This window comes from Daktulosphaira vitifoliae, unplaced genomic scaffold (assembly GCF_025091365.1).
Source record: "Daktulosphaira vitifoliae isolate Bord-2020 unplaced genomic scaffold, ASM2509136v1 Scaffold_5, whole genome shotgun sequence".
Taxonomy (NCBI): Eukaryota; Metazoa; Arthropoda; class Insecta; order Hemiptera; family Phylloxeridae; genus Daktulosphaira; species Daktulosphaira vitifoliae.
Genome location: NW_026099576.1, coordinates 11429906 through 11453132, shown reverse-complemented (window position 1 = coordinate 11453132; position 23227 = coordinate 11429906). Strand labels below are relative to the sequence as shown.

Sequence of the window (23227 nt, the reverse complement as noted above, 5' to 3'; positions counted from 1 at the left end):
TAATTACTAATACATAGTTTATGATAACTTTAATGACGGTAGATAAGAATATATGTACTTATGGAAAATTTGAGGAACTTGCTTTTATGTTTATTTTAGTCTACGGCATAAACTGCTTATTTTTCGTAATATTAGACAGCTGTCCGGATTAAGCGAAGTCCGGATTAATGAGGTTCTATTGTATTAGTATTACATGAAACAGGAACAAAAATTAAGATAACCTGCTACGGTATAATTTATTTATTGTTATGTCACCATTCAGTACGATATGATTAAATTATTCACGTTTTTAACCTACAAAAAAATCACAAAAAAGTATATAAAATGATAGGTAATGTTTGTAGTATCACATAGAGATGGAAAGTTTAGTTCATTTCTGTGAATAGTTCATTAGTTCATACTTCATTCAAGTGAATAGTTCAAATGAACTATTCTTAAGTTCACTAATTTTATTGATCATGCTGATATTATTTTGGCAATGAACTATTCATTTTATCACTATTAGTATAGCAGTACACAGTTCAGTTGTAGTTCACACTACTTATGGGCAATTAAGTTATAGACTAACCCTTAACCTGAACATCATTAACTAAAAAAAATCAATACCCTCATGGCTCATGTTGTCATTATCACCTAATTCAAGGTAGATATATTGACCAGTAGTCCTAAGTTAAATCAGAAATCTGATCTAATATTTGTACATAGTATGAATTTATTTTATTGTTAAACAGTTAAAAACCGTGTAACATTTTAACAATATAATTTATTTGTTATCTAATTGTAAACAGCTATTAACCATTTACAGTATTTCGAACAACGAACCACAGAGAATTTTTAAAGAAGTTCGCGAACTATTTCATTTATACATTGCTACCAATTTTTTTCGAACTGTGAACTGTTAAATTACAGGTACTGAAACAGTTCAGAATAGTTCATCTAAGTGGATAGTTCAAATGAACTATTCGTTCACGAACATCTCTAGTATCACATTTTAATACAAGTAATAAATAATGCATATACTTAATAAAAATATATCTTAAAATTAGTGTTCCCTCATGGACTATGCATCGGTATATAGTTTACTTTTAGTTACAATTCTATATCAAATCTAGGCCTTTTTACATTTTTAGTCTCTCAGACTAAAGAATTATTATTCATCTTATTTTCGGCCGAAAACTTCTTTAAAGATAAAAACATTTGATTCATAAAACATATTGGTATTTAATTTATTTATTTTTATTATACACCTTAACATAGAAAAAAAATTCATGATTATATTGCATTTTGGTCTAGTACTATACTTGTACATACATACATATCATTAATAGTGATTTCAACCACATGATTCATCACAACAGAATAATCAGTCTTATCAGGATAATTAGAGGTAAGTGAAACATTTATTTATATAATATATCTATAAGAATATCATCACCTAAAATTTTTTAGTAATAAATAAGTAGAGTGAGGTAGGTCGTCGAAAATGAACTGACTAAAAACAGTATAAAAAAATCAATTTAAAAAATAAAAATTTGATAAAATTTTTTTACTGAAAACTGCCATAACTTTTTTAAAAATAACCATTATGACACTTTTATACATATCTTAAATTAAAGATAATGTAATATACTTTATCATGGCAAAATAAAAATTCGGACTTTATGTTGTCTTCACGGTGAAAATAGTTACCAAATGCTATTTTTGTATGAAAATTCTCAATTTTATATTTTACATTATTAACTTTATAATACTATAACTTATAGAAAAGTGTATTGATAATACAATTTTTTTATGAGAAATAATATTTATATCTCTCTTTCATTCGAGATACATTTTTTTAAATAAGACCATTTCCCTTTATATTTATATATTATAAATATATATAGATATTTATTTGTTCATATATTACACTTATAAATCATAAAACTTGTAATCAGGATATAAATAAGGAAATCATGGAGATCATTGTGATGTTTTATGTTGGTAACTACTAATTTAATGATACGTTGTAAACTTGTAATTGTTGATAAGAAAAAGTATTGATGTTCGGTTATGATTAACGTGTGTAACATGCCTTAATAATTAAATTAAATATTGTGTTAATTTGTATTTATTAATTATAAATAATAAAATAATAAAGAACACAAAAATCATGTAGCTTTTGTACTAATCCATCAATTTTTTAAAATTAAACACTCTACAGATTTGTATCGAAGCGTTTTTTAAGATAGTGATTTTAATCGCTGTCAGATATCATTATACTTGATCTAACTATGCTACGTACCACTGTGCCGCGACTCCCCTGTGATGGGTTTTTTTTTTTGTCTATGATCGCTCAATCTCAGTACTCGCTGGACCGATTTGGATGAACAATACATCAAAAGATCACAATTTGTATCTAGTTAAACATATTACCCTCAAAAATTTGTAAAATATTCCCTCGTTCCCCGTAAATGGGGGAAATCCCCCAAAAATTACAATTTTAAAAATAGATAATTTTTGACATTTTTTCAATTTTTTTTTCTTAAAACTTTCATAACTTTTTGAAAAATGTATGGATCAATAAAATTTTCTTTATAGATACCTAAATACCTATGGTATTTACCTATCATTTGATATATTTTTATGAACATTTGACCCTTTAATTGCCTACAGGGGAGTTCCAAAATGGCAACTTTTTCACAAAATATAAACTTTTAGAGTTTTAAAGTTGAGCTAAAAATGTCATGGTAACAAATTCTACTTTTTTATTATAAACTTTAAAAAAATCAACTTTAAAGAACTAATAAAATTGATTACAATGTAATTTTGCACTGATTATTTTTAACATTTTAAAAATCAAAATCCCTATTAAGTTGAAAACAAATTTTTTTTTTTTGATGTGTAATTACTTATTTTTTAATAGTTAATAATAATGTCAAAAAATAAAAGATATAGAAAAAGTCTCATTGCAGATTTAAAAACAACGCGAAAAGTTGAAATGAAATATATTTTTGCTTCTGATGAAAATTCCTTGTAGTCCATTGTATTTATTCATAAATAAACAGTTTTTATTGAAAAGTATTGCATCAAGCCCTTTAAATTTTTATACTTTTTAAATTTATTATGCTATACATTTTTGAAAAATGTATGGATGAATATTATTTTTTTTTTATATAATTACTTTATATATCCCTTTTATCCGACATATTTTTTTTTATATTGGACAATATCCCTTCATGCAAGGGGTCAAATTTTAATCATGTGTATAAAAGTATAACTTTTTCAACTTAAATTATGATAATGTTCCGGGAATACTGAAACTTTTATATATACAGGGTGGAACGGATCTAACTGACAATTCATATAACTTATGATCTACATAACATTTAATACTTTTTTTTTTTAATCAATTTTTACAATATACAACTATATTTAAAATATGTTTTATGTTATTTTTCGCAATTACAAAAAAAATTTTTAAAAATTAATTTTTTTTAAGATTTTAAGATAAGTTTTATAGATAAGTTTTAAAGAAAAATTTTGTTACCAAAAACTCTTTTATTATGATAAAATTATTAACATTTGAATAAGCATTTGTAATTGACATGAAAAAACAATTAGTAGTATAATTCAGATTATTAAAAAAAAATTATAGAAACATTGTCTAAAACATATTGAATTTTTAATTAAATAAGTTCATATATCATAAATTGAAACGCGAATAATAGTGAATAAGTGCATTTATTATCAAATCTTTTAACAAGGAATATCCTATAATAGTATGATTACAATGATAGAAACACGCAAATTAATAATTGTTATCACTTTTAACTTAGCTAAGCATGGATCACTTGTAGTCGACATACGATAATATTTCTAACTTTTGTAATAAAGATTAGAGATAATCATTTTTGTATAAAGCGCGTTAAAAGTTGTTATTATCCGTGGAAAAGAAATCGCGTACTGTTACCAGTAAATAATGTAATAAGTGTTTACTTGTGTACATTATATAATAAGGTCTGACATTTGATACCATAGGAAAATTGTATAAAAAATCAAAATTTAACAAATTTCAAAATTCTGTATAAAAGTAACTACTGAATTAAAATAAGAGTTTTTGGTAACAATATTTTTCTTTAAAACTTATCTATAAAACTTATCTTAAAATCTTAAAAAAAATTCATTTTTAAAAAATTTTTTGTAATTGCGAAAAATAACATAAAACATAAAATATGTTTTATCAATTTTTACAATATAGAACTATATTTAAAATAAATATAGTTCTATATTGTAAAGATTGATTAAAAAAAAAAAAGTATTAAATGTTATGTAGATCATAAGTTATATGAACTGACAGTTAGATCCATTCCACCCTGTATATATATTAAATTGAAGTTTATGTAATATACTTAAATTTGAAAAAAAAATTTGATATCTGGACTTGTCTTCATGTTAAAAATTACTACAAAAAATTTGCTATTTTTATGTTAAAGTTATGGGTTTCTAATGAAACATATAAAAAAATTGGCTCAAAATATTACAAAAAAAAATGAGAATTAAAATTTATGAACAATGTAATTGGTGAGTCAGTTATGTTCAAGAAAATAAAGGAGCGGGATGAATGTACACACAAATGCAGTCCTGAACTGACTATGAAATACTTACAATAATATACAAAATATGAGGTGTACTTTTTCTCATGTTACAAGGGATAAATACAATCCTATATGATAATATATCTCGACTATACGTCGATAAAAGTTTTAAAAAATATCTTACTTATAATAACAAAATTCTATCAATATTAAAAAAAAAGCTTAATTCCACCACAAGACGCTATAACTTCAATTATTTCCCTCTTTTGCATGTGCTTGTTATTATATTATAGCTTAAATATGACAGATCATATAACTTTTGTTTCAGTTTATAAATTGCGTTACGATGTTTTCATATAATTTTCTCAATTTTGGGATTTATTTATTTATTACACAATAAACTATTATTATTAATTATTGTATTTAAAAATAATGATAACAAAGTAAAGATATTGAGGAATTCCTTACTGTTAACTAATGTTTACTTATATTTATTTAACATATTTATAAATATATATTAAGTATAGCGATTACTATGAATAATACATAAAAATATCAACTTTAAATTCTGAAAATATTATCAAGTAATAATTTTTGAAAACTATTTTTAAATGTATTCATCTATTTACTAGTTAACTTTAGAAAAAATACATTGTAAATTAAATATTTGTCAGTAAATGTTTAATTAGTTGAATAAATCTATGATTAAAAAAATTAAAGAACATTATTTTAATAAACCAGATGTTTTATTATAAACGCTTATCTTATTATTTATAAATGCATAACAGAAAGAATACGTGTCTTTTGACACTTCAAAAAACTATATTTTAATTAAAAAATCCGTAATTATTTTTATTACTTATTTTCTAATATTTTCATTAAAATGTGTAAATTTTTGTTTTCTATTATTTTCTGTGATTTTGTGTACGAAATCACATCAGAGTTAAAAAGAAAATGAAGCTCAATTAGGCAAGTTACAAATATATTCGATATGGAAAAATTTTAACGATATTATCTTCAAAAACTTATTGAAACACCTATGCATTACTATAATTGTTATCAAATAATAAATAATAAATGAATGTATACCTTGGATGCACATACAGAAAAGTTATGAATAATCCTTTTTCAGTTTTAAGTTACGTCCTAAAATATTATAAAAAAAAATTTAAAGAAGAAAACGATTAAATAAATGGATGCCTTTGCATAGAAGAAATTATATACATAATATCAACACTAATTTTTTTAATGACAATATTGATGAAAGAATTTATGAAAACTTTGGATTTATTACATTATAAACCATTAGTTATTTTCTTAACGACTACTACATGATGAGTTCTTTATTAGAAAGAATAGAAAATATTCTTGTCAAATTTAACAAATGGACTTTATTACGTGATGATATATCTACATACTCTAGGACATAAAATATTGTAGACATATTTTTTAAAAACATAACAATAGAAATACAATGTATACCTTATGACACAAATTATTTATGGAATGAATGGATTCAAGAATACATTGCCACTGGTAATCAAGGCGTAAAATTAGTATTTATAAGATTCTTAACTAGAAAAATTTAGGATTAAATGAAAACAGTAATTATAGAAAAGTATTTTCAACTCGGATTTAAATTTGGTTTACTCAACGAAGAAAACTTTGTACCATTACCAAGGTAGGAACTAATTGAACTAGGTATTTAATAAAGTAAACATTAATAAAAATACAAAATCATTATCTTATAAATTCATGTATGGACTGGATATGAGTTGCGGTTTATTTTATCACTAGACATCTCACAGTTTCTCCTCTCGCATTTAAGTATATCATTGTTAATAAACAATGATATAAAGAGAACAATACTATACTACCCATTTGCCGTGTCGTCATCTAACATATCATTAAATCAACGTCTTTTCATTGGCTCTAAATTACAGCGCGATATCATGGATATATTGCTCTGATTATGTGTACATCTGTTATGATTGGTGCTTCTAAAGAACTGTTTTAATCAAAACATTTTCTGTCTATTGTCACTACTCGAAGAATCAAAGGAATTTATCACAGTTACCTATGGGTTAAATTGTGCACTGTTTTTAGTTTTATGTATGTTGCAGGACATTGTCGACTATAAGTATTCAAGAGTCACAGCATTTAAAACCTATATGGACGATATCTGCTTCGAAGCAGATTTTGTGTTTAATATTTTCAATACATTTTAAATTTCAAAAATAAAATACTCTTTACTAAACGAGGAGTCAACGATAAAAATACTAGATACAAAACCTTAAGAATTGTTTTTGTACAAATTAATTTTAGGTAAATTATTTAGCAAATCTACTAGCTATCAATTTTTATTTATTTCAATTTTTTATATATTAAATAATAATTGCTTAATTACGCATTACTAATAAAAAAAAAAATTTTAATTGGTAAGTCATTAAGTTCTAGACTAATAATTTCAATTACATTACCCAATTAATAATAAAATTAACATAATAATGTAACATAGTACTAATAATTAAATATTAATAACACTAGATTCATGAAAAAGTTTATAAGATAATGATTTTGTAATTTTATTAATGTTTACTTTTTTAAATACCTAGTTCAATTAGTTCCTACCTTGGTAATGGTACAAAGTTTTCTTCATTGAGTAAACCAAATTTAAATCCGAGTTGAAAATACTTTTCTATAATTACTGTTTTCATTTAATCCTAAATTTTTCTAGTTAAGAATCTTATAAATACTAATTTTACGCCTTGATTACCAGTGGCAATGTATTCTTGAATCCATTCATTCCATAAATAATTTGTGTCATAAGGTATACATTGTATTTCTATTGTTATGTTTTTAAAAAATGTCTACAATATTTTATGTCCTAGAATATGTAGATATATCATCACGTAATAAAGTCCATTTGTTAAATTTGACAAGAATATTTTCTATTCTTTCTATTAAAGAACTCATCATGTAGTAGTCGTTAAGAAAATAACTAATGGTTTATAATGTAATAAATCCAAAGCTTTCATAAATTCTTTCATCAATATTGTCATTAAAAAAATTAGTGTTGATATTATGTATATAATTTCTTCTATGCAAAGGCATCCATTTATTTAATCGTTTTCTTCTTTAAATTTTTTTTTATAATATTTTAGGACGTAACTTAAAACTGAAAAAGGATTATTCATAACTTTTCTGTATGTGCATCCAAGGTATACATTCATTTATTATTTATTATTAGATAACAATTTTTTTTTATATATAAATTCGTGTTAGTTTGTACATAAAAATATACATGTATGTACTTTTTTAATTTAATTTTTAACTAAATCTTCTTAATTGTATAATTTTGTTTAATTTTTAATTTTTATTAATTCATTTTGTATTTATTAATTTATTTATTTGAAATTATTTAATTAAAAAATAAATTTACTAACTTAATAGTACTGACTATTTCTTCTTAATATATATGTCTTAATATATTATTTCCGTCTTTAATTCTAACTCAATATGACCTTAGTTTGTTACTCCTTTCGGCTGATTCCGTAGGGGGTAAAAATTCTTGGATATTTTTAATTGTGGCTGAGTTAGTTGAGGAATCATAAAAAGTACAGACATAACTCAGTTAAAACAGCAATAATCTGCTGTTTTGTTTCTCATTCTACATATTTTTAACCACCTTGAATAATAGTCATAAATTATCAAATACTAATCCTTTGTAAATTGGCTATGTCTATTGTTACTTTCATAAAAGGTACATGTGGCATAATTTAACTTAACATAGGTTCTTTACATTTAGTTTTACTATATTTTTAGCAGATATTACAAGCACTTACATAATATGATTTCTTAGTTGACCAATAATAAAAATTTCTAGCTTTTAAACACATTTTGTTGACACTAATGTGTGTTTCTTGCAATAATTCCACAACTAATTTCCTATGTACTCACAGTATAACTTCTCTAGTTTCAAAATAAACAATAATATCGTTTACTATTATTTCACATATTAGATTAAAATAATGAATAAGTTCTTGGCTTTGTTAACTTTTTTTATTAACGTCTTACCAACCATATTGATAATTTATCATTACTTTATTTGTCACCACGTCTGCCTTTGTTTCTCTAACTAACTCATCTAAACGCTCTTTAGATAACTAACCTCATATTCTTTCATTGTGTAAACTACCTCATTATTTTCTTGATCAACTAGTACTCTTCTACTAATTATATTTCTACTTAGTAAATATATAATGCACATTATTCTTTATTGATTTTCATATTTAATGACCTCGCTCTTTCAATTCCACATTTTAATATTACCATTTTGTTGAAGTTTTTTATTTAAATAATATCGCCTTCTGAAGAAATAACTCCTTATCGTTAGTTATATGTCATTTACATTCATACAAGGATGGTCAAAACTTTAAACATGCGTATAGGAATTTGGACTTGTTCAACTAAATTTTTGAAAGTGTTCCGGGAATACTGGAACTTTTATATCTTAAAATAAAGCTTATTTAATATACTTTAATATGGAAAATAAAATTTCGAACTTCAGATTGTCTTCATGATGAAAATATCTAGCGTATTCAAAAATTTGCAATTTTTTGTTATAATTCTCGGTTTTGTGTTTTATTTTATTTTAAAATATCTTACAAGGGGAGTACACTGATTTTTATAAATATTATATAAATCTAATTGACATAGCATATAAAGTTATACTTATTTAAATTTTTTTACTTCTTTTAAATAAAAATAAAATAATTTAAAAAATGAACTGGCTTAAATTCTCATTTTTATTAATTGACGAATACGACGTTCGTTTACCAAGCCGGTAACACTAATGTTTTTCGTGCTTGAGGTATGAATTTAAAACCCCTAAATTGGAATGGAAACTTTTCTGAATTTTTCTCTTAATTCTTTTTAAGTTAGAAAAATTTTCACATCATTTAATTTTTATCTGATTTAGATTCAATAACTTCAATAAATATCATGGATCCCATCACTATTGTCTCTACTCGTGAAAAGAAATTTTTTATTCATGTTAATATTATTTTACTATGTGTTTTTTTTGAGGCCGCGATTTATTTTTCCAACACTCACTTAACCTACTCTTTTCAACGATACGTCAAATGATTACAATTCGTATTTAGTTGAAGATATTACCCTAAAAATTAAAAAAAAAACACTTAATCAAATAACAAGTAGCTTAACCAGCTTTATCCAGACAAACAATTAAAATCATTCATTTCTAATATTTTTAAAGTATTTATTGTCAAATTAGATTTGATATGATAAAAGTATTTAACTGCAAAAGTAAATAATTTTACTTTGTAATTTATTAATTATTTCATTCTATTTGTGCGTGTAACTAATAGTCTATAACATTCCAAATTTTTGGAATATTATAGATGGTTAATATCCCAAATTTTTTGGTAACATGTTGCTATATAAATTACAAATCTAAAAAAAAATTATATTTAGTTTCACCTGATTTTAACAATCGATTTTTACTATTATAATCAAAATTTATAATCCGCTCAATTAAGTAGTTTTTATCAACTACTTTTTTTACATACATCACAATACACAGCCTGATCGATATTGGTGCAATTTGCCGGTTCGGGTACGCTCTATAATATTTAGTACCCCTGGCCTCAACAGATTCTTTTAAGTAATTTACACTGTCCGTAACACTTTTATTTTTATATATTTGGAATACTACTCAAATAATTTTTATAAGTATTTAAATTTTTTTTTTAAGTCCATGCACATGAAAAAAACAATACATATTTTTATTACATGTTTATTATATTTTAAAAACATTATAGTCAAAATTACTATCATTCTTTTTTTAAATTAATATTGATGGTGTTTTCAAAAGCAAAAAGTAATCATCGACGCTACCATTATTTCTTTATTAATCGTTTATAATAATTTATTAAATGTCATTTATTACATTTATGTTAATAATGATATACATTTCATAATGTTCTATTGTTTGTTACATACTATTTTGTACATTAATTATTACCCTACATTTCTTATATGTTACTATTACATATTGTTTAATATTTTCTATTTGTTTTATATAATTAATTTATGCTTTTTATACAAAATTACATTGGTATATTTTTTAAACACTTAAAAGTATATGTATAGCATTTTGTTATATTTTAACACATATCATGGCATTTAATATGTAAATTAAAATTTTAATTAGCATATAGTGATATTAATGATATCATGTGTATATCATAATATTATAACGGAGGCGGGAGACAATATCGCGCTTACTGGGTGATTAATAAGGGAGAATTTAAATAGACTTAATTTTATGATGAAGGAAGACTATAGTCATTGGCTCACAAAAAATAAATATCTTCTTCTTTGTCACGATTTTTTGACCTTTAAAACCATACTGTCCGAAAAAATTGTCTCCAGTTTTCACTTTCTAACGATATTACCTTCAAACCCCTCCTGGCTATACTTATTTTACGTCCTCTTTGCCTTATATTCCCATCTTAATCTTTAGCGTCCCATTAATATTTTTCTTTGGTATGCACTTCTTAGCACTGTTCTCAGCATCAATCCTACGCCATGCATGATCTCCCAGTTTAGTTGTCTCTTAGGAATGTCCTCCACAATACTCTGATTTTTATATAATTCTTTTATTTCCCTGTTTTTCTGGATTCTCCATTCTCCAGTAATTATATATTTACATGGATCATATATTTTTCAAAGAACTTTTCTTTCGAAAATGACCAGTGAATTTTCATCTATCTTCCGTAAAGTTTGTATTACCGACCCATAAATTGCTACTAGTTTTATAAATATCATATATTTATATTTTTAAATGTGTTTAAGGTGTTCTAGATTACAATAATTTTGTTAGCCGAAGTAACACTTATTATTGGCTTGAATTTTCACCTCCCCTTCACTATTTATTTTGTTCTATTGTGTTAATATGGCGGCACCTAGGTATTTGAATTGTTGTACTCTTTTAAACCTATGATCTTCAACCTCCAATCATCTATTTTGATTATTTAAAAGGACTTTTTTTTGAACATCATGTACTCTTTTTATCTATATTAGCTCCACTCCTGTACGCTTTGCAACTTCCATCAGTTTTTCAGTTTGCCTTTTGAGTCATTCATTATTTTCTGCCAACAGGATTATCGTCCACGTATGCTAATAATCCAATATTTATGTATTCTATTCTAATTCTTCCATTGTCCATTCCTATTTGCCTAACTACTTTTTCCAGGACTATTTTGAATAAGATATGAGTTGAAGCATTACATTGTCTTAACCCTATTGTCACTTGTATGACATTTGAAGTTGAATGCCTTACTTTAATGAGGTTAAAATAAACTATTATGAGGCTTATTAACTTTTGGGTCTTTCCAAATTCCTTTAGAATACTATTCAAGGATTCTCTATGTATTGAGTCATAAGCTTTTCTGAAGTCAATAAACAACAAATGGATACCCCTGTCGTATTCCAACATTTTTTTTAGTACTTGTCGTAGGATGAATATTTCATCAATGGTGGATCGGTTTTGTTTGAACCCAGCCTAATATTCCCTATGTCATGGCTTGATTCTATCAAGTAAACAGTAAGGCAAAATAAAGCAATACTGTTTTTTTGGTAATTATTATATAACTGTCTGTCTCTTTTCTTGTAAATGGAATACATCAACGCCGTCTTTCATTCTTTTGGTATCACTAATTTTTGCCATATTAGAAAAATCAACCGGTGTATATATTTAGTTACCTCACCATTCGTTGTATTCAATAATTTTCCTGTTATTTTATCTTCACCATATGTCTCATGATTTTAATTTGTATCATAATTTCCTCCATTATTCGCTCAGGGTATTCTACTATGTTGGGTTGGATTAGTAAAGTGGATTTTGAGATTTCTCAAAATTTAACAACTGATCAAAGTTGAAAGGTTACAAATATCATAAAAAAAATTGGATTAATCGGCCACAACCTAATATAATATTATCCTAATATAATCCGCAAACTTTTATGGCGCATTGAAAATACAAAACGAGGGTCGCCAACCCATTGGACGAGATAATGTATTGTCGGACCACAGTAGGATTTAAAAAAAATATATTGTAAATTGAAAGCAATTTAAGATAAAAAAAATAAAAAAGTAATGAAGGTTGTATTTGATGTCTGTTGAGCCGTTGATAGTTGATGTACACCAAAACCTCGTGACAGTTGTCACATAACCATGATGATCAAGGACGACCTTATACAAGACCGTTGCCCGTATCTTATAAACTTGGGGAATTGATTTTAGAAAGGATAAAAATACAAAATACACGATCCCAATAAATATGGAACACGCAAAAAAAATAAAATGATGGTTAATTTAAATGAAAGGGACTTTATTAAATAATAAAAAAAAAATTAAGTTAACATGAGGCAAAAAACTTCGTCTATAAATTAAAAGGAACAATAGAAAGAAGAAATAAAATTAAAGTAAAAATTATTACTCCTACACTTTTACAATTAGAGAACACGATGAACGTCTTCGGGTAACCACCAGCTATTAATCAACCCAACCCAACCCAACCCAAACGCTAAGAACGGCGGGTATATGCCCCAAGTAAGCGACTGGTTTTAGGCAGCTATACTTAGCTTGCAAGATGTTGGGATACCCGAAATAAAATGCACTATGTCACCACATTGTACTAGTAGTATATAATCATCACCCAACATAAAACCTATAAATAAAAATATATTATGACAGGTGGTATTGTAACACGTCTGCCATGTTAAGTGACCTAAATAAAAAAAAAAATTTAATAAAAAAAATTCGCCATACGTACTTAAGGCATGGCACACTAAAAAAAACCCAGCACAGTGAGTTCGCGGCACAGTGAAGACGTGACATAGTTTTATAATTACTATTTACATTATTTTTTTTATTTCATCCATTATTAAATTCAAGTGAAACTAAAAATCATTTTTTTTTTTAGATTTATGATTTATATAGCAACTCGTTACGACAAAATTTGGAATGTTAGAGACCGCTAGTAGCACACACAAATAGAGTAAAAAAATTAATTAATTTCAAAGTAAAATTATATAATATCAAATATAATTCGACAATATACTTTAAAAATATTAGAAATGAATGATTTTAATTGTTTGTCTGGATAAAGCTGGTTAAGCTACTTGTTATTTGATTAAGGGTTTTTTTTTTTAATTTTTAGGGTAATATCTTTAACTAAATACGAATTGTAATCATTTGACGTATCGTTGAAAAGAGTAGGTTAAGTGAGTGTTGGAAAAATAAATCGCGGCCTCAAAAAAAACACATAGTAAAATAATATTAACATGAATTAAAGTAGAGACAATAGTGATGGGATCCATGATATTTATTGAAGTTATTGAATCTAAATCAGATAAAAATAAAATGATGTGAAAATTTTTCTAACTTAAAAAGAATTAAGAGAAAAATTCAGAAAAGTTTCCATTCCCATTTAGGGGTTTTAAATTCATACCTCAAGCACGAAAAACATTAGTGTTACCGGCTTGGTAAACGAACGTCGTATTCGTCAATTAATAAAAATGAGAATATTAACATGAATAAAAAATTTCTTTTCACGAGTAGAGACAATAGTGATGGGATCCATGATATTTTTTGAAGTTATTGAATCTTAATGAGATAAAAATCAAATAATTTGAACATTTTTTTCTAACTCAAAAAATGCTAAATATTAATAGCCACAGACGGATGCGAACCTCGTAACCTTAGCGTAAAAGATACAAGTGTTACCGATTCGGCAACTGTTCGTCGCTTTCGGCGCATGATAAAATTAGCAATTCAAGCTAAGTCAAATTTAAAAGTTGTTTTTTCGACTTTAAAAAAGCAAAAAATTTAAATAGGTTTAATTTCTTATGTCTTATAAACTTTAATCTATGTCAATTAAATTATAAAATATTCATGAAAGTCAATATATTACCCCCATAAGATATTTGAAAAAGTTATGGCAGTTTTAAGTACAAAATACATCCCGATTGAAGGTGATTTTTAATACAAACATTAGATTATTTGTTGAATTTCGGCAGCCATTTGCACATAGAAGATAAAGTGTCGGGACAAATTTTTTTTTTCATTTTATAATAATTGACATTATCTTTGATTTGATATATGTGTAGTGGATGCAGTATTTCCAAAACATTTTCAAAAGTTAAGTTGAAAAAGTTCTATTTTTTATACAATGTTTCAAGTTTTGAACGCCCCCTATATAAGGGGAAATTGTCCAATTTTAATAAAAAGTATGTCAATTAGAATATGTACTTATAATGTATTTAGAAAAAAAAAATTTATGCTGATACTTACATTTTTCGAAAAGTTATAGCATTTTTAAGTTGAAAATTTAAAATCGAAAATTTTAACACAAAATTAGCGTTTTTTTAACTACGGCAGCCGTTTACATGCAGAAGATAAAGTGTCGGGACAAAATTTTTTTTTTCATTTTATAAGCATTAGAAATTAACATATAGGTTTTTACATATAGGTAATAATTAAACATATGTATAAAGATCAAAAAATTTCTGAAACATTTTCAAAACTAATAATGACAAGTGACATTAGTATTATTCAGCTTTTTTATGAATGATATCCTTAAAGTAAATAAAAAACATTATTATGCTAGTAATATATCAAACTTCTTTATTATAATAAGCAACCCAAGCTCTAACTTTTCAACAATATAATTGAGTTGTAGCGCAATTTTTATGTGACGTAATGTAAAATCTATGTGGCAACAATTCTATTTAAAGAAAATTATAATAATATCACAGATATTTTATAAATTTTAGCTTTATCATTTCTAAATGCAGAACAGAATGAGTACGTGTCTTTTGAGACTTCAAATTATATTTTGTTCAAAAAATTTTGAATCCATCATTTATAATTATTTTTTAAATGTTTTCATTAAAAATTGTCAAGATAATTTTTTTATTATTTTATGTGATTTTATATACTAAAACACACAATACTACAAAAACAAAAATATTACAATTAGATAAATTACTAAATCATCCGGGATGGAAAAATTTGAACGATGTGTACTCTATAAAATATTTGAAAAAAAAATATGATCTTAAAAGTCTAATTGAAATACCTACAAATCAGTCTAACTGTATACAAAAGATACGAGCCTTGACTATATATCTTGGATGTACATATGCTAAAGTTATGAATAATCTTTTTTCAATTATTATCAACATGATAACCATTTGTTATGAAAAAATTCTTGGAGAACACGATTTCTTAAATGGATGCATTTATACCGAAGAACTCATAGACTTAATAGCCACTTTTATTGTTCCAACAGCAACATTGATGAAAAATGCAATGGACGCTTTAGATTTATTTCATAACATACCATGGATTACTTTTATAAGGAATCAAAAAAATTACTACATAATGAGTCCTTTATTAGAGACAATAGCAAATATTCTTCATAAATTCATAAACGAAACATCTCTATCACGTGACGATATATCTACATACTCTTGGATATTAGTTACTGTGTTTAATTTTTTTCTTACATTCATTAAAAATATAAAAAAAGAAATGTTATACTATTGTACATTTGTACCTTATGATACGAATTATTTATGGAATGAATGGAATCAAGAATATAAAGTTATTATTGACCAAGGCATAAAATTAATATTTTTCAAATTCTTAACAAGGAAAATTAAAAATTATATCAAGACAGAAATTATAGAAAAGTATTTCCAACTGGGATTTAAATATGATTCAATAACTGAAGAAACGTTTGTCCCAAAACCAAAGGAGCTAATTGATCTAGGTATATAAAATAAAAAAATATTAATTAAAACATCATTCATAGTCTTATATAAATTTTTTTAGATCAAGAAATGGAATTTAGAGCAACAGATGAAGAACTTTCAGAGACAATAGAAATAGATTTATCAGAGTAGCTCAATATTTTTTTGCATTTATATCGTAATAGATTACTGAAATAGAAATAATAGTAATCATTTCCTACTAACTTTTGGTGTTTAAAAAGATTCTACAATTGAAATATTCAGAAGTTAATTAATTTTAATGATTTACTTTAACTAAAAGAATTAATCAAAACAAAGTTGTCAAAAACATTTATTCAATTGAGCGTATTATAAAATTTGATTATATTTGTAAAAATTAATTGTTAATTCAGGAGAAAAAATAATCATTTTTTTTAGAAATTATTTATATACCAACATGTTGCCAAAAAAATTTGAATATTATAATCTAGTAATAGCACACACAAATATAGTAAATATATTATGGAATTACAAAGTAAAATGATTTAATTTTGTAGTTGTAACCTATCATATCAAACTGAATTCGTCAATAAATACTTTGAAAACATTAAAAATGAATGATTTGAATTGTCTGTATTGAGAACGTGGGATAATTAACTGTTTAATTGATAGATTAGAATTTTGTTTTCAATTTTTGAGGGTAATATCTTCAACTAATTGTAATCATTTGACGTATCGTTGAAAAAAGTAGGTAATGTTAGAGCAAAGAAAATAAAAAAAACCTTCATAGTTTTGCATTGAAGCTAAAACCTAAAATATAGTAAAATAATTTTTATATGAATAAGAAATTTCTTCTCGCGAGGGGTGACTACAGTGATGGGATCCTTGATCTTTATTGATGTTATTGACTCTAAATGAGATAAAAATCAAAGGTGTTGAAAATTTATTTTAACATAAAAAGAATTAAGAAAAAAATGCAAAAAATGCAAAAAATTCCTTGCCATACGCGGGTTGGAACCTTGTACCCCGAGCGCGATAAAAACTAGGTTTACTGACTTGACAACCGTACGTTACTTCCGTTATCTGAAAAAAATGACAGTTTAAGCTAGTTCAAATTTCAAAGCTATTTTTCTCAAATTAAACAAAAAGCAAAAAAATATTAATTAGTTTAACTTTCTACACTATATCAATTTAATCTATATAATATTAATGAAAATCAGTATTCTCCCCTTGTCAGGTATTTTAAATTAAAATAGAATACAAAACCCAGAATTTTAATACAAAAATAGCATATTTTTGAATGACGGTAGTCGTTGTCACCTTGAAGACAAATCCAGAGATCAATTTTTTTTTTTCAAATTAAAGTATATTACCAAAGTTTTAATTTAAGATACATATAAAAGTGTCACTATTTCTCGAACACTATCAAAAATTAAATTGAAAATGTCCTAGTTTCAATACGCGTGTTTAAATTTTTGACCCCCCTTGAATAAAGGGGTATGATCCGATTTAAAAAAAAAGCGTATCAGATGAAAAATGGGCATATAAAAAAATAATAATATTGATCCATACATTTTTCCAAGTTGTAGCAATATAAATTTAAAATAAAAATTCGAGAACTTTGTAGGCGTTGTAGGCGATGGTGCGCGGGTGCGGATCGGTTGGTCGACGTTGTCGCTTTCACAACGGGAGGAAGACTCTCGCACCATTTGTGGCGGGTGGTCGTCGGCCGTGCGGCATTTGCTGGACTTTGCACCGTAGCGTATAACAAGCGGTGTTGGTCATTTAAATACTCATAAAATAGGGCGACGGCTGATAAAGGTGGCACGAGTCGCGGGGCATCGTGTATAACGAAGCGACGCGGACTGTATCAATAGGTAAATACCTAAGGTATCAAAAAAAAAAATATATATTAATTAGGTCATTTTTAAAAAAGTTAGGACAGTTTTAAGCAAAAAAAAATTGAAAAAATGTCGAAAATTAGCGATTTTTAAATTTGTAATTTTTTTGGAGATTTCAAGATTTATCTTTTCTTTCTTTGTCTCATTTTGTATCAAGTATATTTTTCTTCATTTTGTGTGTCAAAAGATATGCGCCAATATTTTAAAAATGTATTTCACTCTAAAAAATCTTAAAATGACACGTTACGCGGTATTATCCTAGAAACGACGACATACAAGGTAAAATTTCTAATAACTATTGTTATTGTTTTAATATTGTACAAACCAGAATAATAAAGTTAGGATCTATTACACTTATTGTAAAAATGCTTGTTATGTTGCACTATTTAAATAAGATAAGGAGCAAATATAAATTACATATTCAGCTATTCCACTTTAAATTGAGTTTTAAAAAACAAAGTTTAGTTAAAGAGAAGCTTATAACTTTATTTTTTAAGTATATTTTAGAACATTTTTATGAAACATTTTATAAAAAATAATGTTAATTTTATATTGTTTGCAATTTATTCGCGTTGTTTTTATGCATAACCAAGAGATTAAGTATTAATAATGATATCTTACTGTATTTTTATTGAGAAATTAAAAATATAAAGTTTTGTAAAAATAAATCTTGAGTAAAAAATTTGGCACATTTAATTTTTCAAAAAATATCAAAAATCACAAAAATATTAAAAAAACAAATTCATTTTTTTTCAAAATAATAGCAGTACAAAAAATTTATCTAGAATCTAATAATAAATTATTACTAAATTAAAATTATATTTATATATATGTATATAAATGCTCTCTTACTATTCATATCACAGTAAGAATGATTATGAATAAAGTATTGTTCAAAAAATTCATAGTATCTATTCATAAAATATTTTTATTTACTGCTAGAAATTATACCTGTTTTAACAATCTAGTTTAGTCCACACCAGAAATGTATAAGTCATTTTTTATTCCAACACAATACATTATTCAGTATAATTAAACTTTCAAGTATATCTATTGTACAAAAAAAAACATTTTATCTCACTAATACATCGAATAGAATTGATAACTTAATTTAAAAACCTTAGTGTACAATGAAAATTGACATTCGCCTTATTATTTTCCCAGGAACCTTTTATCTATTATCTTTTACTTTATTTACTACTAAATTCTTATTATAGTAATTAAATTTAATATGAAATTAATATTGAAAATGTAATATTGTAACTTTTATGGAGAAATCAAAAAAAGTTATTAAATTATTTTATATAAAGGGATTCTTTTAATATTAACCATTCGATTACTCTTAAATTAATAATATAACATTATGAAAATTCTTTTAATTATTTTTTAATTCATCCTTTTACCTTATAAGGGTGTCAACTTTTAATTTTGTAATACTAACATATATATTTAATTAGCTTATAAAATAAAAAATGATCTAATGTAAATGATAATAGCACTTGGTATATAAATCACAACTATCATAGTTATTATAATTTTTTTAGTTGTAATTGGTTGGTATGTAAAATATACCGTATCTCGTGTCTAGATTAAGGAACAATGATAAAATACACGCGAATACTTAAGCTACTCACGCAATAAAAATAAATATTACAGTTAAGGTTAATAAGGAAATTTAATTTAATTGTTAAAAAAGAAAATTTAGTTAAACATGGAGAAAAATTTAATCTATTAAAAACCATGTCTACAATGAAAGGCTGACAAAAATAAAATAAAATATTTATACAATATTAAATAATATAACAAACTTCACAGACAGTATTTGAATACATCCGTTAATGTTAATCGGAAATTAATAAAAACACCAGGAGCGGTTTGAACACTCGCTCCTTAGCGTTGACTAAAGGAAATAGGATAACGTTTATCCTCTTTCCTTGAGAGCACGTTGCTCTCAACACATAAATAAAATAAAATATCTGATGGTTTGGATGCTTTACCGAAAAGACCCGGCCGTTCGCCGTTAGCGGCTCCATTCCATCATTAAAAAAAGTAATAGTACAAAAAAATGTGCTCTCTAGAACTGTCAGACAGAAGTGCTAATGAAAAGCCAACACCACTCAAACGGCAATTTCAAAACACAAGTAAATAAATGAACATAACGAAAAATTATAAACGGTCCACCTTCGAATTTACGACGTTACAAGCTAGTTAAATATGTATGTTAGTATTAAAAAAATAAAGAGTTGACACCTTTATAAGGTAGAAGGAAGTATTAAATAAATCATTAAAATAATTTATTTAATTCGATTTTGATTCATTTTTAATTAATTTAAATCGAGATATAAATGAAATTAAAAAACACTAAAATAATTTTCTCAATATAATTATTATTTTAAGAGAAATTTGTGAATATCGAGTATATTAAAAGAATCACTCAGTATTTCGATACCTTAATTTATCATAAGCCCCATTGGTAGCTAGTTTTTTATTTTTGGTAAGGGCTGCCCCTTCCTATAGTATATATATATTGGATTCACATTAAAAGTTTTAAAGGTTTTATTGTTGTCGTTAATTTGTTAAGTCAATAGGTCTCGGTTCCATTTACGTTTGAGACTTCATGGTGGGTTGTCAGGTATTGAAGTTGTGTACATTTTTCTAATTTAAGGGTTTGAATTTGTATTAAGTTTTGATTGAAATCTAGTATAGTGTAAAATTGAAAGTTCTTTAACAGTTTTGATGTTTAAATCTTTGTGTAGGTTATTATTTGTTACATACCATGGCGCACCTGTTAACACTAATAATGTTATATTTTGAAAGGATTGTATTGGTCGAATTTTGGATGGTTTAGCTGGTCCCCATATCTGAATACCATAAGACCAGACTGGTCTGATTATTGACTGATAAATAAGTAATTTTGTTTGAGAGGTAATTTAGATTTTAGTAATGGACGAAAGAGATGAAGTCTTCTGTTGGCCATTTTCAGTTTGTCTTTCAGGTGAGATCCCCACGTCAGCCGTTTGTCCAAAATTATGCCTAGGTACTTAGTTTCATTATGGGTATTAATTACTGTATTATTTCATTTCATATCAGGACATTTTTCAGATCTGAGGGCAAATGTTACTTGACTTGATTTATATGTATTCATTTTAATTTTCCAGTTTCTGAACCAAGATTCGATGATGTTGACGTGTGTTTGTAGATAATGGGCAACTTCGGTAATATTACTATAAGTATAAAGTATAACTGTATCGTCAGTAAATGTAGCAAGAAGAGTATTAGTAGACTGGGGTATATCTGCGGTAAAAATATTGTAGGGGTCGGGAGACAGGTCACTTCCTTGAAGAACACCTGCTTGAATTTTGTAGTAAGGAGAATTTGCAATGCCTTATCTTACCGTAAATTTCCTTTCAAAAAGGTAAGACTTTATTATTAAATATAGAGGCGCTGGGAAATTTTTTTTCAATTTGTAAAGCAGCCCATCATGATGTCACACCCTATAAAAAGCTTGGGCTGCGTCAAGGAATAGACCAGTATTTGCGATTTTCAAATACTGAGGCTATTGCATCAGTCAATCTACGTACTTGGTGTATAGTAGAGTGTCTCTTGCGGAATCCAAACTGAGTGTTGGGTAAGATATGGTGCTCTTGTAATATTGGCCTAATCCTTTTAAATAGAAGTTTTTCAAATAATTTGTTTAATGTGGTTAACAGGCTGATTGGTCTATATGATACAACCATATTTTTTGGTTTCCCTCATTTAGGTATAAGATTTATAAAAAAATATACCAAATGAAAGGTAAAGACATCATGCATCTATGCATAAAATTTTTGTATTAATAAAATTAAGTTAATATATTTTTCTAATATTAAAGTTTGTATTGTAATTTTAAAATTAATTAAACTTATATCTTATTGTATAGTTATTATTGTTGTATTTTTAATTAACAATAAAACATTGGAAAAACGTAAATTAATAATGCAGAATAATGATCAAAAAATAGATGACTATGTCATTTAGTGTCTAGTTGGACCCTTGTAGAGAATATAACACGCGATGTTTTCCCTCCCGCTGACAACAACTGACCAAAACAGTTATTATTTCATTCTCTTAACATAACAATACAAACTATTTAGTTAAAATAATTTTTGTAGGATAATTATTAATTATTTTCAAAGGCTTTATTCAAGCTTCTTGTGTGAATTTATGAAAGTTTAATCATAATACTCAATACTTATATATATATATATATATATATATATGAGTTTGTGTGTATGTGTGTAGTAAGTATTATGTGCATATACACAATTGTGTATACGTAAATTTATGTATCTAATTTAATCTATTCAAATTTAAATCGAAACTTGTTTCAGATAAATGAAGTTTTCAGTTCTCGTTAATAATTTATGAACAAATTGTTGATAATTATACAGGCTTGTTAATAAAATGCATTTTACACTAAAAATTTACTACAAAAGTTACTAAACCTTAATTTAATTTAGTGATAACATAAAATGATTATACACACTTTACTACTAAAAATTTGGTGTAATATTTTATGAAATTTTTAAAGAAATTTATTGAATTATATTTAACTTTTATTCAATAGTATTTAATAATTTATTCAAAAATGACACACTAATACTTGACTTAAATTCTTGTGATTAACTTTTCTTCAGCACACTGACCTCTAACCCGCCTAATACATCAAAATTAATCAATTTTACTATATTACTATTTAATAGTCAGGATATAAAAATAATAATAATAATAATAAATATAATAACTCATTTTTCTACGGAAATTATTTGACCTCAATTATTTTACTTACTACAAGGATAACAGATCAATTTAAATATAATATCAAAACTGGATTTGTTTACAAGGGAGAAGTTTTAAGTAGTTATGGGCATTTTTGAGTATTTAATCT

General features: G+C 25.5%; 1 protein-coding gene across 1 annotated transcript; it reads left to right on the top strand.

Moving 5' to 3' along the window:
• Positions 1-13486: 13486 nt before the first annotated feature.
• On the top strand, positions 13487-17098 carry LOC126907490 (uncharacterized). The gene is made up of 2 exons (XM_050688820.1): positions 13487-16440; positions 16503-17098. Exons 1-2 carry the CDS (start codon positions 15546-15548, stop codon positions 16571-16573), a joined length of 966 nt encoding a protein of 321 aa, XP_050544777.1. The 5' UTR covers positions 13487-15545; the 3' UTR covers positions 16574-17098.
• Positions 17099-23227: the final 6129 nt, after the last annotated feature.